The sequence below is a fragment of the Narcine bancroftii genome, chromosome 11 (genome assembly GCF_036971445.1).
Source record: "Narcine bancroftii isolate sNarBan1 chromosome 11, sNarBan1.hap1, whole genome shotgun sequence".
NCBI classification, from domain to species: Eukaryota; Metazoa; Chordata; class Chondrichthyes; order Torpediniformes; family Narcinidae; genus Narcine; species Narcine bancroftii.
In genome coordinates, this window is record NC_091479.1 from 99098783 (window position 1) to 99112996 (window position 14214).

Here is a 14214-nt window from a genome sequence, read left to right on the forward strand (position 1 = left end):
AAGAAGCTGTTTCTGAGATTGGTGGTTCTGGCTCTGATATCTCTGTATTTCTTTCCCAATGGGAGTAGCTGGAAGATGCTGTGTGTGGGGTTTGTAGGGGTTCTTAATGATTTTGCAAGCCCTCTTCAATTATCCCAGTAGATCACATTGATGTGGGTGGGGGGGGGGGGGTGCGGGGAGGGAGACCCCAGTGATCCTCTTTGCTGTTCTTATGGTCCTGTGGATTGACCTCCAATCTAATGCTCTACAGCAACCATACCTTGTAATGCAGCCAGCCAGGGTGCGCTCGATAGAGATCCTGTAGCAAGTTGACAGGATGGTGGCTGGTCGCTTTGCCACCTCAGTCTTCTCTGAAAGTGCAGTCGCTGTTGCACCTTCCTGACAAGTGAGGAGATGTTGTGTGTCCAGGAGAGGTCACTACTTAAGTGGACACTAAGGAATTTGGTGCTCTCTACTCTCTCCACTACAGAATTATTGATATGTAGTTGATGATGGCTGTCCCTAGTCTTCCTGAGGTCCATAATTATCTCCTTTGTCTTGTCCATGTTGAGACTCGGGTTGTCATTCTCATACACTAACATAAGATTTTCCAGCTCTTCTCTGTAATGCAATTCATCGTTGTTGCTGATGAGGCCAACAACTGTCATGTCACAAGCAAATGATGACTCTGTTGGAGCTGGATATGGCATTGCAGTTGTGGGTCAGTAGCGTGAATAATAGCAGGCTGAGCACACAACCTGAGGTGCACCAGAACACCAAAGTACTACGCAGCCACCTTTCCCATTTGAACCGATTAAGGTGTTCCCTAAACTTAGACATTAGTCAATCACTGGAGACCCTACATCCATAAAAAGCAGCCTTTCCAAGCAGCAATTAATGAGATGCAAAGCAACATCAATATTGAAGGCATTGTGAGGTCCAATGTTACCAACCAATACAAAGCCAACATCAAAAGGTGTTTCAAATGATTAACAGTGAACTTACTTATTATAACATGCCAAAACTGCCAGAAATCTTCAAGTTATTTAAAGTGCTGACATTGATACCTACACAAAAGACACAAATAGTCTGAAATAGCAAGGCCCCCAACTACTTCAAATTCACTCTTACCAAGTACTGCAGTCGTTGTCTCTCGCTCTCTGGTGTGAACTCCGAAGACATTGGAATGATTTCTCGATTTTGGATAATAATGGCTCTGAAATAGAAATAGATGGAATATTAGAGGATCTGGTGATCCACAGGCTTTCGTTATATGGATCTCAAATGTAAAGACAGTCTAAGTGTGATTTGAGAAAGAATGCAGCTTGTACAAATGAAGAAACATAGAAAATGCTGGAGGAATTCAATAGGTCAGGAAGCATCCATGGGAGGTAATGGATAGTCGAAGTTTCAAGTCAAAACCCTTCATCAGGAAACCCTTTTGGCCCAAAACAGGGAGTAGCTTTTGCCTTCCCTAGATGCTGCCTGACGCACTGAGTTCCTCCAGCATTTTGTGTTTCTCCAATTTTTCAGCTCAGCTCACACAAGTGATGTAATATAGAAGTAACATGATTATGATGGAATTGTAAAGTCTTATTGCACCATTAATATCAACCTTGATGAAAGAGTGAGCAGATGCTCCCCTCATGATGATCAGGCATAGGAAAACAAACTGGAGTTTGTGAGGAAAATTGCATGGGCTCTCTTTGAGGGTCTCACATTCATCTCTGCCTAATTTCCCTGAAATCCATTTCATTAGTAACTTCAAGCACAGAAAATGTAACATTTTCCCATGATCAATTAACAAAGGTGTGCGCTATAGCTCCCCTACCTCTTTTGGCTCCATACAAAGCTGACCAGTCTGATCTTCAAGGGGACCAATTTTGTTCCTTAATATCCTTTTGCTCTTAATATACTACACCTGTAGAAAACCTTAGGACTTTCCTTCACATTATCCGCCAAAGCAACCTCATGTCTTTTTAGCCTTCCTGATTTTTTTCTTGAGGCTTTTTTTTTCCCATTTTTATACTTCTTAAGAGGCAGGGTGAACAGCCAGATGTTGTGGTCTATATAGGGTCCAATGACGTGGGTAGGAAATATGGTAGACTAATAGTTTATATTTGAATTGGAAAGTGTTGCAAGCTACCTTAGACAGTTGCATGCCCACCCTTTATGCTCTCTTATTTCCATTGTGCATCTCCTCACATTTGGGCACATTAGTCCTGCAATAGCATAATCTGTTTTCATGCTCCCACTTAGTTATTAATCACTGTCCATCAGGGAGGATGCTTCAGCCTCATGGTAATTCAAGCTTTTGTTTAACCATCATTATTATCGAGATTGGTTCCAAGTTGCTATCTTCTGGCCTGAATTCTTTGCATGGTAAACACTATAAGTAACACTTTAATTATCTTATCCAGGAACCCTCCAACTTCTCATTGTTTACTCAATCCCTTTACAAATGTTCATTTTACATTCCTTTCTTCTTCCATAGCATTTTATGCTGTTCCCTTTTCCTGAGTTGCAGAGACTATCCATCAAATACTATATAAAAATCACCAGTTTCTAAACTATTTCCTGACAAGAGCATCCCATCCCCAAACTGGAAATTATCACGCTAATTTTATACATGAATGCTGCAAGTATTGACTGGATTTCTGTCACATAGTTCAATTGGTGTCATTTTTACACTTAGAAAAAAGACCTCAGAATTGGAAATTCAAAGCAAAAACAGAAACCAAGAATGATGGAAGAATTTGTGGGTCAGGCCCAGTGGCAGATTAACCATTAGGCTGGGTCGGCTGAAGCCTAGGAGCCGGAAGGTTAGGGGGCAACAACTGAAATAAGAGATACAACAATAGGAATGTTACTTTAATGACGCCAAAGGGAACTAAGCCACGATATTAGAGGTATTTTAAAATTACAATAACTTAGCTTTCAACGTTCCTGTCAATTGGCTTTCACCTATTCAGTGAAATCAAAATACAGGCCTGCTTAGGGTGGCGGCCACTCAGTGCAGGATCAATGGCCATAATCCCCCATGCAGCTGCAACTGGTATGTCTGTGCCAGCGCCAGGGAAACGCGTATGCTTGTCGTCGCCTGCCTTCTAACTGTAACTATATACCCATTGTCATTATAGGATTAATTACAACAATTGTAATCATAATGCAGTAAGTATACGCTTAGGAAATTTTATTTTCTATTCAAATGCATTTGCCCTGGGATGTGGGAGTACTGGAAAACTAATGTTAATAAAATTGTTTGATCTGATTTGGCCTTCATGTATTGTGCTTTTATGAAATAAACATAAGATAAAGTTCACTCTCAATACACGGGCCAAGGACTCGGGGGCTCTCTGAATGACCATTGGCCTGGCCGGCACTGAGCTTGTTCTCCATTGGTTCGCTGCCCAGTTGATCGTCAGGCGGCCAGTGACATGCATCCACTGTCAGGCTAAGCCACACTCAGCCTGGGCAGAGCAGCCGGCAGGCAAGGAGGGAGGGAGGGGAAGAAGAAGCAGCGTGTGCCATCGCAACACCTCCGGTGCCGTCATAGCTTGGAGCGGGGCCATCGCTCGGCCTTAAAGTGTGTTTGTGCCACCGAGAAGGGAGGGAACAAAGGAGCCGGGCGCGGATCGGAAGCAGTGAAGATGGAGGAGGGCCGTGGGGTCAGGGGCGCTGCCAGTATGGAGCTATGGTGGCTGTGGAGTTGCACCGTTCAGCATTGATTTGTCTGGAAGCAGTGGTAGTAGAGAGGCATCTGCAGGTACAGCCTGGGGAAGGGGTGAAATGCACAATGAAAGAACCCAAGACTTGTTGATCTAAACCAAGGCTTTTATTAACTAAAAGACTGGAGCATATCACAAGTAGGTCGACCAGTCCAGAATGACCTGGTCTGGCTAGGAGCAATCCTTTAAGACCTGCCAGAAGGTGTGGCTACACTCTCAGCCAATCACAGTCATCCTACACTACCATCTGTACATATGTACATATACACATTGGTGATAGAATCTGTACTATCACAAGGGGGTCAGCAGGGTAGGTGGGAGAAAATGGGGTCTGTGGCTGGGGTGGGGTGGGGTGGAGAGGGAATTGGTGCATTGGGAGATCCCTGCAGCACTGAGAGCTTGACTTGTATTTTTGAGTTGGTAAAGTTATCTAAAAGGTGGGTGTCAGATGTTTGTACAGGGGTGCAATTTCAGTGCTGGCCATAGGGGCTATTTTCCGTAGCTACGCCACTGGATGGGTAATTTAAGCATTTGCAGCCCTTTTTGCATCTAGATATCTTGCTATCTTGACCTTATTTTTGACATCTTGTTCACTTCAATTGGCATTTCAATTGGGACCTAAGTATTGCAGGCATTTTGAGGTTTATGAGAACCTGGAAGTGAAAAAGGGCAAAGGTCAAGATTTGATTAGCAAGTTCTTTAAAATGATGGAGCAGTCTTAAGTTCCCCATTCCCAGAACTTAATCCTTCCAAGGGCATATTATCATTCAGAGAAATATTTTAGCAGTTGTTTTACCAGATCGCAAGACAGGACTGAAAGCAATGCAATTAACCATGTCTGCACCATCAAACTGCAAGAGAAAGAGAACGATGAAATAAGCTGTAAACCCAAACAAAAGTGGGAACAAGATCTAAACATAAAGATAAAGAATGAAACATGGGAAAAGCTATGCTCCAGAACTATGAGAAATACAATAAACAAGAGGTTACGCATGATACAATATAATTGGTTACACAGGCTATACACCACACCCCAAAAGTTAAATAAATGGGACCCAACTGTATCAGATAGATGTTTTTGCTGTAAGAAGGAAACAGGAATAACAGTGCATGCAATTTGGGCATGTGAGAAAGTGGAAAAGTTTTGGGAAGATCTAAATCAGATATTAAATAAAATCACAAAAAATAACATACCAAAAAATCCAGAGATCTTTCTTCTAAGTAATATAAGAAGTAAAGAACTTGGCCTCGATTTGGATGAAGCACAAAAAAGATTCATTATGATAGCCTTAGCTGTAGCAAAAAAATATATAATGTCAACCTGGAAATCAGAAGAGAGCCTGAGAATACAGCAATGGTACATGGAAATGAATAAATGTATTCCATTGGAAAAAATAACATATAATTTAAGAAATAACATCACAGTATTCGAACAAATTTGGGAACCGTACATGGAACACAACAGAGAGGTCCTACCGCGGACCTCCACCACCTAAAATGATAGGAGAAGAAGACGAAATGAACTGACCCAGTGTGTAAAAGTAGATGACACAATTTTCTTGTTTATTTTCATTGTGTGATGACATTGTTTAATGGGTTTAATGTATTGTATATGTATATGTTGAACGTTTAGTGGGTGGGGAGGGGGTGGGAGGAGGGAGAGAAGGGAAGGGGGGAAAAGGGGAGAAAATGACACTGTGTATATTTAAGAGGGAAATGTTTGTGTGTATTTTGGTCAATATGGTTCATAGTGTGAAAAATTTTTAAAAATTAAAAAAAGAAAGAAAAGAAAACCGTGACTGCACCATTAGTCACTAGTCAATTTTTAAAATTATTTACCATTTAAACTGCATTCCAAAGACTCACATGGCAAGCCTCCCCTCACTGACACTGAATAGCCTTTTCATAACCTCTTACTTCAAGAATGCAATCTTATACAAAGCTCTCCAATATAAAATCATTCCTTAAACCAATAATTTATGTACTTGCCTTGTTAATTTGACATAAAAGCAAGAAGAAAGAGGTAGCACAATATAATTCACATCAAGTTACTCACAGTCCACACAAATGCATATATATCATTATGGAGCATAGGAAAGACATTCACAAACTCTTCCTGTTTATAGAATAATAATTCATTGACAGAGAGAATAATGAAGCCAAAAGCTGACATTAAAGTTATGGAATTCATCTAAGCAACAGATTCACTTGAGTTAGTGAACTTCTGAACTTATTTTTTAATTTCGAGATACAGCACGGTGCCCGTGCCACCCAAATACACTGAAGTGACCAATTAATCTACTCACCTCATACGTTTTGGCGGGTGGGAGGAAACAGCAACACCCAGAGAAAACCCATTTGGGAAGGACATAGAAACTCCTTACAGAGAGCGCCGGATTCGAACCCAGGTTACTGATGCAGTAAATAGTATTGCACTAACCCTAATGCCTGTGAATTGGGGTTAATCTTACATTGTGTGGTGTAAACTGGGAGATAGTGAATCAGCTGTGTTATTTTACTTTAATGAAAATTAAAAAAAAATAAAAAAATTTGGAATATAAACTATCAATTCACTACCCTTGTCTTACTCTATTGCACAAATTCTTTCTTTTTCAATCTTTTTATTAATCATATTATAGGTAAATAGGAATAGGAATACATAATCATAAAGGGAAAAATATCATTATACAATATATGATATAATGTATTGTATTACACCACAATTAACGAATGTGTTCTAATCTCCTCAAACTGAAATCTTCAAAACAAAGTTTAAAAAAAAATATAAAACCCTACCTAAACTTAAAAAGAAAAAGACTGGGCAGTCTATCCTGAGAATTTATTAATAAAATTTAATCGTCTGGACTTCATCAACAAAGAGAAAAGAAATAAAATATAGTCTGGAAGGGAAAATAGTTATACTAAGTCATGTGGAAGTCATTTATAAAAGGTCACCAAGTCTCTTCAAATTTAATAGAAAAACTAAATATACGACTTCTAACTTTCTCTAAACTTAAACATGATATAATTTGAGAGAATCACTGATTCAAGGTAGACGGATTAGAATCTTTCCATTTAAATAAGATTGCTCTTCAAGCCAGCAATGTATGTGTGGAAGTGAGAACTCATCCCATTTCTGGAAGTGTAATTCCAAAAAGAGCAGTCAATGGGTTAGGTTGCAAATTGATATCCAGTATAGCTGGCAAAGTCTTAAAAAACAAAGTGAATATTAACCCCAGCATCTACACACATGCCTGAGATAAAGAGAAAGAGCAAAATATTTGTCACAGAAGGCAATTATAATTTTGACTGTCGTACTTAAAGAGTGGGGAAATTGGTAGTGTGCGAGTGAATCTAAAAGTTGATCATTAAACAACATGACCAGATATTTGATGTGAAATAGTAGCAACAGCTTTGCATTGTTTACAGGATAAGGACTCAATTGAAGATTTAAGTCAATTCTTTATAACTTCATGAATGTTGTATTTTTTTGTTTCATGGGTAACAACTGTCAGGAACCTATGATTTTGGAAAAGATTAATGGAACAATTTTAACCCATCCTCTTAGACAGGAAATGCACATTCAGATGGAACACTGATTTTATGTCCAAAGCCCTGAGAGTTTTCATTAAACATAATGGTAGTATTGGAAGGGATGTGAGGTCCAACTCCATCAGGACTGGTGAGCCAAACACTAGCCTGAGTCTAGATGGGAAGGCACAAGTGGAAGGGAGAAAAATAAAGATTAACATTTAGATATGTGATCTCATTGAAACAGGCTCAGCAGGCTGGATGTAGAAGGATGTTTCTCTCACTAAGAAATCTACAACCAGGAGTCACAGTCTTCAAATAAAAGGTAGGTCATTTTCAACTAAAATTATGAGAAATGCCTTCTCTCAGGAGTTGTCCATCTCTACCTCAGAGAGGGCTGAGGAGATTCATTCAAAATAATACAGGAAAATGCTGGAGTAGAAGATTGGCTGCAATCTCAATGGAATGGGCTCAAAGGGTTCCTGCCTGCTTCTCATGTTCTTAGAACACCTTTCACATTGTTCCAAAGTACTTAGCAGTCAGCAAAATACTTCTGAAGTACAGTCTCTGTTGCAATGCAAAAACAATCTGGAAGCCAATTCATACACCACAACCTTTCAAAAACAATTAAAGGCCACATGGCAAATTTTACTAATGTTGAGGGATAAATATTGGCCAGGTCACAAGACAAAATTATTAGTGGGGCCCAAGTTCAAGTTCAAATTGATTGTCCAAGTACATACATGACATCAGATATAACCCTGAGGTTCTTTTTCCAGCAGGCCAGGCAGAATTTCTACTTATGGTAGTGTAAACTGTATTCAAGAAAAAGATATGTAGACAAAGAGAAAAATGTAATTTAAATGAACTGACTGCAAATATAGAAAAAAACCCAATCATAAATAATATGTAAAGTACAAGTCCTTAAATGAGTCCCTGATTGAGTTTGTTGTTGAGCTGTCTAATGGTGGAGGGGAGCAGCTGTTCCTAAACCTGGTGGTGTGAGTCTTGTGGCACCTAGACCTCTTTCCTGATGGTAGCAGCGAGAACAGAGTGTGTGCGGGGTGGTGGGGATCCTTGATGATTGCTGCTACTCTCAATGCCAACATTCCATGGAGAGTTTCTCAAAAGAGGGAAGACTTTTGACTGAACTGTGTCGACTAGCTTTTTTCAGAGCTTTCCATTCCATATTGATGCCTCCATACCAGGTTGTGATGGAGCTGGTCAGCACACTTTCCACTACACATCTATAAAAGTTTGCTGTGGTTTCTGATGTCATACTGAATGTATTGATGAAATTATTTCACTGAAAAGAGAGCACCCCCAGACATTCATCGCACTGAAACAGGTGAGTTTTTTTTGGACTCCAAATCTGGGGAATATCGTGAATCCAGAATCTTACGATTCAGAGGCAAGCTTGCCACCAACTGAATCAATGTGACACTGATTTAAAACACAGTCTTTAATAAGTAAAGTGGTCTTCATATGAAACTCCCACCTCACATTACTCTCAGAGGTCAGAAAAATGTGGCTTTCCAAGTTGATCTTACCTGCTATCACCAGCATTTGCAACATAAAGTTTCCCCATCAGAAATACCACGGCCAAGGACGTGCAGCCACCCGAGATATTGTACACACTTCTCTCCCGTTCAATTTGGGTGTCCTACAAACAGCAGCAACATGAGGACATAAGCACTGTTATTCAGGAGCCAGAGGAACTTCTGGTAAAATGCAATATGGAAACATACCAATTTGCAAGCAACTTCCAATATTCTTTCATGCACTGATCTCTGAGCATTGTATTCCTTTGTAAAAACTCATGCAGGAGAAGGAGGCAACTGCTGATTATCTGATAAATGTTTGGCTATGCAAACAAAGAAACATTTCTTCCAAATCTTCACCTTCCTATCAAACTTGCCATGAACTTTATAAGTTTAAGTTAGGATTCTGAGCACCATTTACCACCTCTTAATGAACAAATTGGAACTTGGAGCTATATAGCATTACTAAATAATAGAGTCAGTAGTGCTTTAATGTTTAATTAAATGATAGAAAGTTAAGGAAATTGCTTCAAATTACAGACCATAAACTGCTTGTGGTATTGAGGGTAAAAATAATGTTGCAGTTTAATACACACACACAGACAAGGCACGAAAGGTCATTTGTTTGCTTGCTTCAGCCTTTGTTGTGTAATTTTATTCAGTTCATTAACTTCTTGGAAAATTATTTGTGATCACCTTCAATTATTTTGTGTTATAACCATTTACAGTGCCCTCCATAATACTTGGGACAAAAATACTTTTTTCCTTTGTTTGCCCCTGTGCTCTACAGTTTTAAATTGCACATGTAATTAAAGTGGACATTCCAGATTTTATTCACAGTTATTTGTATATATTTGGTTTGACCCTGTAGAAATTTTATACATTATGCCCTCATAATGTTTGGGACACTTCACAAGTGTTTGTGAATGCTCCGTTATGTTTAGTTGCTTCATTGGTGCAGGTATAAGAGAGCTAGACTTGCTTCTAAGCTTCTGATCACCTTCGGAGTCTGCAGTTGCCATTTTACATGACAATCAGATTTGTGCCAACGAAAATCAAAGAAGCCATTATGAGGCTGAAAAACAAGAATAAAACAATAAGAGACATTGCCCAAATTTTAGGATTTCCAAAATTAACTGTCTTGAACATCATTACGAAGAAAGATGTACTGCTGAGCTCAGTAATCACAAAGGTACTGATATTCCAAGGAAGATCTCCACTGTTAATGACAGGAGAATTCTCATCATAATGAAGAAAAATTTGTAAACGTATATCCGACAGATCGGAAATACCCTTCAGGCGGCTGGTGTGGATGTGTCAATGACTACTGTCCAAAAGGACTTCACAAACAGAAATACAAAGGCTACACTGCAAGATGCAAACCACTAGTTAGCCACAGAAAGGATGGCCAGATTACAGTATGCCAAGAAGTATTTAAAAGAGCCTGCAGAATTCTGGAAAAAGGTCTTGTGGACAGATGAGACTAAGATTACCCTGCATCAGAGTGATGGCAAAAGCAAAGTGTGGAGGTGTAAAGGAACTGCCCAAGATCCAAAGCATACCACCTTTGCCATGGTTTTCATCTTGCAGTGTAGCCTTTGTATTTCTGATCATGAAGTCCTCATGACCATCCACATCTGCCACCTGAAGTGTGTTTCCATCTGTCGGACAGGCAGATTTGGGATTTTTCGTCATTATGACGAGAATTCTTCTGACATCAGCAGTGGAGTCTTCCTTGTAATACCAGTCCCTTTGCGATTACTGAGCTCAGCAGTGTGCTCTTTCTTCTTAATGATGTTCCAAACAGTTGATTTTGGTAATCCTAAGGTTTGGGCAATGTCTCTTACTGTTTTATTCTAGTTGTTTAGTCTCATAACGGCTTCTTTGACTTTCATTGGCGCAACTTTGGTCCTCATGTTGTAAAATAGAAACTGCAGAGTCCAAAGGTGATCAGAAGCTTAGAAGCAAGCCTAGATCTCTTATACCTGCACCAATGAAGCCATTGAACATACCCATAAACACTTGTGAAGCCAAATGTCCCAACTATAGCCCTGAAATGAGAGGCTATGTATAAAAAGTGCTGTAATTTCTACAGGGTCAAACCAAAATTTATACAAATGACCATGAATAAAATTTGGAATATTTACTTTAATTACATGTGAATTGTGAGATTACAAAAATAAAATTGGAGCATAGGGGCAAATAAAGGAAAGTTGTGTCTTTGAACCAAGCACTGTATAACTCAGGAACAGGCTCTTCAGCCCACATGACTGTACAAACAAGATTTATTCTAAAACTGTGTGTACCTTACACATGATATGTATCTCTTTATTCCTTGCATATTCAAAAAAATATTTTTAAAATGTACATATTTTGTGATCTGATAAATATTTTGAGTCTTTCCAGTTCACTTTCTGTGTTTTTTTTAAAATGGCCTGCCAATTTTGCAACTTTTCTAATGCTTAAAACATTGACTCTATTTCTCTCCCCATAGGCAAGGCCTTTTCATAACATTGTCTTTATTCATCTTTAAATTCCTTTACTGGTGTTGTTATCATGTGCACCTCATAACCACCCCCTCCCCCACAAAAACATTGTTTGTTTGCACACTTTCTGTAAATGATGCTGTGAGGGTTCAACTGCCCAGTCCTAATGCATTCAGCTCCGTACTCCAGATAATGGCCTGTTAAAGGAACCGACCGTGTTTTTAAACTAAAGTCCTACAACCGCCGAGGTCTGTGCTCAAGATGGCTGCGCTTTTGTTCAGCAGTGGCCACAGGGATTTTCAGGCTCCAGGGGTGTAGCTGACTGACACAGGGCACCAAAAACAAGGAGAACACCCCCTGTTGAGAGGGAGAAGCTTCAGGAGAGTGAACACAGCAGCAGGCCAGTAAGGGGCTCAGTGGCTGTTGGAGCCACACAGGCTGTGGGGAAACTTGTGGATGGGGGCCCTGCAGAGGCTGCGGGCTTCAGGATATGAATCCACGGACACTCAGTAACCCTCAAGAGACTCTATTTTGCTTCTCTTTATCTTTCTGTAAGGGGCAGGGCAACACTAATGGCAACTCTTTGTCTGACTTACGGCAGGCAGAGGCAGTTCCATCAGCCAGCTCCCCACCATGACTACCAGCCCCCCCACATCTCCATCGGGCACACAGAACTCAAAACGGTCAACCAGTTTACCTACCTCGGCTGCACCATTTCATCTGATGCAAGGATCGACGAGATAGACAACAGACTCGCCAAGGCAAATAGTGCCTTTGGAAGACTACACAAAAGAGTCTGGAAAAACAACCACCTGAAGAAACACACAAAGATCAGCGTGTACAGAGCCGTTGTCATACCCACGATCCTGTTCAGCTCCGAATCATGGGTCCTCTACCGGCATCACCTACGGCTCCTAGAACGTTTCCATCAGCGCTGTCTCCGCTCCATCCTCAACATTCATTGGAGTGACTTCATCACCAACATTGAAGTACTCGAGCTGGCAGAGTCCACAAGCATCGAATCCACGCTGCTGAAGACCCAACTGCGCTGGGTGGGTCACGTCTCCAGAATGGAGGACCATCGCCTTCCCAAGATCGTGTTCTATGGCGAGCTCTCCACTGGCCACTGAGACAGAGGTGCACCAAAGAAGAGGTACAAGGACTGCCTAAAGAAATCTCTTGGTGCCTGCCACATTGACCACTGCCAGTGGGCTGATATCGCCTCAAACCGTGCATCTTGGCGCCTCACAGTTCGGCGGGCAGCAACCTCCTTTGAAGACCGCAGAGCCCACCTCACTGACAAAAGGCAAAGGAGGAAAAACCCAACACCCAACCCCAACCCACCAATTTTCCCCTGCAACCACTGCAACCGTGTCTGCCTGTCCCTCATCGGACTTGTCAGCCACAAACGAGCCTGCAGCTGACGTGGACATTTTACCCCCTCCATAAATCTTCGTCCGCGAAGCCAAGCCAAAGAAGAAGAGAAGAAAAGATGTTCTGTACTATTACATACAATAAAGGAATCTTGAATCATTGTAACAAGATCCTAGTTTTATTTGTATGTCTAAGAAGATGAAGGGTAACAAAAGTTACAATTTATGCTAGATAGGGAGGAACCAACTGATGCACGAGTTGTGACCTCATTATGTTTATAGATGACTCTGGAAAATGTCAGATTTGCTAAACTGATTTGCAGATTGAAAAAAGCTGAGTTGACTTCCTGGTGGGTATGAACTTACCCAGAAATCAAGTTCAAGTTCCTTGACACATATACTGCAGTGCAGTGAGAAACTTTGTTTTGCATGCATTCATCTCGTCAACTCGTACATAGCGCAGCCATAAAAAAAATGTAGTACAGAGAACAAAGTTGCAGAGAGAGATCAGTTAGATTATCTCCATGTCAGCTCTACGTGTGACGTATGAATCAAAAATAATTGGATTTCCAAGCTATTAAATCCAAAAGATACAAAGAACGTTAACATTTATGATAGGTTGCAGCACAGAAGTATCAATGAAAGTTGTGCTGAAGACTCTTTGCAAAACTTGCTTTAAATGACTCTCATAAAAACACTTACCATTTCTTGAAAAGCATTTTCGATTGCTCCGATAACCAAACCCTCGTGTGCAATTTTCTTCTCAATGAAGAAGCGTGTGGGAGGGCTACTTGGTGACCCGGGGGTCCCCATTGAGCCCCTCAGTGAGGCAGCTCTGGTTAATGTCCTTGTGTTGGCCACCACTTCAGACTCATCAGTGAGGCAGGTTGGAGGCTGGACTGCCGAGTTGCGCAGCACACCAGTCACCTCTTGCAGATGCTCCGCTATCTTATGATGGAGGAGCTTGGAGGCCACAATGGCAGCGCCTGTTCCTGCATGCCCATCAAAAAGTGCCCAGTAGTTAAATGATATGCCCTCGGATTCCTACATTAAGAAAGAACATATCAGTGATACAACCTGCAATCTGCACTGTCTTGTGGAATTTCAACAGCTGAAGAACACACCTAACTGTTTCTGAAACAGACAGGTTAGCTCGAGGGACTCAGCGATTCAAGCAACATTCGTGGGGGAAAAATGGTCAGTCACTGATTTGGGTCAGCACACTTTCTCGAGAGTGGGAAGGGGAGATTGCAAGCAAAGGAAGTGAGTGGGAAGGGTTGGGAAGAGGTTAAGAGCTGATAGAATAGTATTTGTCAGGTATCCATCACCTTTGTAGCCCTCCTCCCTCTCCTTTATGCTCCCTGTCTCCTCATCAAAAAAGTCCTGACCTGAAATATTGACTATTTTTCTTCATGGATGCTGGATGACCTACTGAGTTTCTTCAGCTTCTCATTATTGAAAGAATTCACCATCTGCAATTCTTGTGTATTTTTCAACCTTATCATTCTTAAATTGACCACTGATGGTAAGAAAGATAGAATCATGGGATTAACAAGGAAAGGGGCATTTAAACTCA

At 40.8% G+C, this 14214-nt stretch overlaps 1 protein-coding gene and 1 long non-coding RNA gene across 5 annotated transcripts in view; one reads left to right on the forward strand and one right to left on the reverse strand.

Moving 5' to 3' along the window:
• LOC138746195 (uncharacterized) overlaps nt 1-14214 on the forward strand; it is a 194234-nt gene that overhangs the window by 55158 nt on the left and 124862 nt on the right. For 2 of the 3 annotated variants that reach the window (XR_011346794.1, XR_011346793.1), the window contains exon 3: nt 7486-7563. This is a non-coding gene — a long non-coding RNA (uncharacterized lncRNA). Of the gene's footprint in view, nt 1-7485; nt 7564-11866; nt 12780-14214 lie in introns of those variants that run through there. The other variant, XR_011346792.1, reaches the window with a different exon arrangement.
• ppm1h (protein phosphatase, Mg2+/Mn2+ dependent, 1H) overlaps nt 1-14214 on the reverse strand; it is a 113099-nt gene that overhangs the window by 24891 nt on the left and 73994 nt on the right. Inside the window, exons 3-5 of one of the 2 annotated variants that reach the window (XM_069904197.1) lie at nt 13341-13682; nt 8789-8901; nt 1111-1195 (exon numbers count right to left, since the gene is read on the reverse strand). In XM_069904197.1, coding sequence (XP_069760298.1) covers nt 1111-1195; nt 8789-8901; nt 13341-13682 — 540 coding nt within the window. The remainder of the gene's footprint in view (nt 1-1110; nt 1196-8788; nt 8902-13340; nt 13683-14214) is intronic. The other variant, XM_069904198.1, reaches the window with a different exon arrangement.